The sequence below is a fragment of the Eimeria mitis genome, genomic scaffold (genome assembly GCF_000499745.2).
Source record: "Eimeria mitis Houghton genomic scaffold, Emh_scaff7464, whole genome shotgun sequence".
Lineage (NCBI taxonomy): Eukaryota > Apicomplexa > Conoidasida > Eucoccidiorida > Eimeriidae > Eimeria > Eimeria mitis.
The window spans coordinates 666-1,585 of NW_013575456.1; the positions used below are offsets into that span (position 1 = coordinate 666).

At 28.9% G+C, this 920-nt stretch overlaps 1 protein-coding gene across 1 annotated transcript in view; it reads right to left on the bottom strand.

Moving 5' to 3' along the window:
* The window catches only part of EMH_0091590 (uncharacterized protein), a gene marked incomplete at both ends in the record, with an annotated part of 1,777 nt that overhangs the window by 477 nt on the left and 380 nt on the right, over nucleotides 1–920 (bottom strand). The window contains 2 exons of the mRNA XM_013501745.1: nucleotides 1–72; nucleotides 897–906. Of these exons, the coding sequence (XP_013357199.1) occupies nucleotides 1–72; nucleotides 897–906 (82 nt within the window). The remainder of the gene's footprint in view (nucleotides 73–896; nucleotides 907–920) is intronic.

The window sequence follows — 920 nt, forward strand, 5'->3', positions numbered from 1 at the left end:
CTGCTGTTGCTGTTGCTGCTGCTGCTGCTGCTGCTGCTGCTGCTCCGCCTTCGGCGGGAGATAGAGCTTCTTCTGTAGCCATGGTTGCAGTGAGAAAGAGAGCAGCAGCAACAAAAATATAATTATATTTATTTATTTATTATTTATTTTAATTATTTATCTTAAAAAATAAAAACAAAACAAAACAAAAAAGATATACAGCAGGGGCCCCCCATGGTGTGGGGCGATGGTCTCGATGGGGCTGCTGCTGCTGCTGCTGCTGCTGCTGCTGTTGCTGCTGCTGCTGCTGCTGCTGCTGCTTTTTTATTTTATTTTTTAAATAATATATATATATTTTTATATTATTTTTATTTGTTTTAATTAAAATGTTTTTTAGGGAGATAGGAGCAGGCGGACGGGGTGTACGTACACCCCGTGCAGCAGCAGTTTCTGTGTTGTTTGTTTTTTTTCTGTTTATTGTATTTAGATACCTAAAACAAAATAAATATAAATAAAAACAAATATAAATAAAATAAAAATAAATAAAATAAAATTAAAAAAATAAAAAACAATGTATTTATTCTTTTTTGTAGTATTTCTATCGCTCTCGATACAAAGAGCTCTATATATATAAAAATATAAAAATATATAAATATATAAATATATAAATATATATAAATAAATAAATATATAAATATAAAAATATATAATTAAATATTTTTTGTTTGTTTTTGTTTATGTCTCCTTTTTCTTTGTTTTTCTCAACTTAGCGCCTAGCACCAGTACTGTCTCCTTTTTTCTTTTTTTTTTCTTTTTGTCTCTTTTTGTCTCTTTTTGTCTCTTTTTGTCTCTTTTTGTCTCTTTTTTTATCTTTTATAAAACTAAAAATAAAATAAAAATAAAGAGAAAACCCTCACCTTATATTCTCTCTACACACAGTA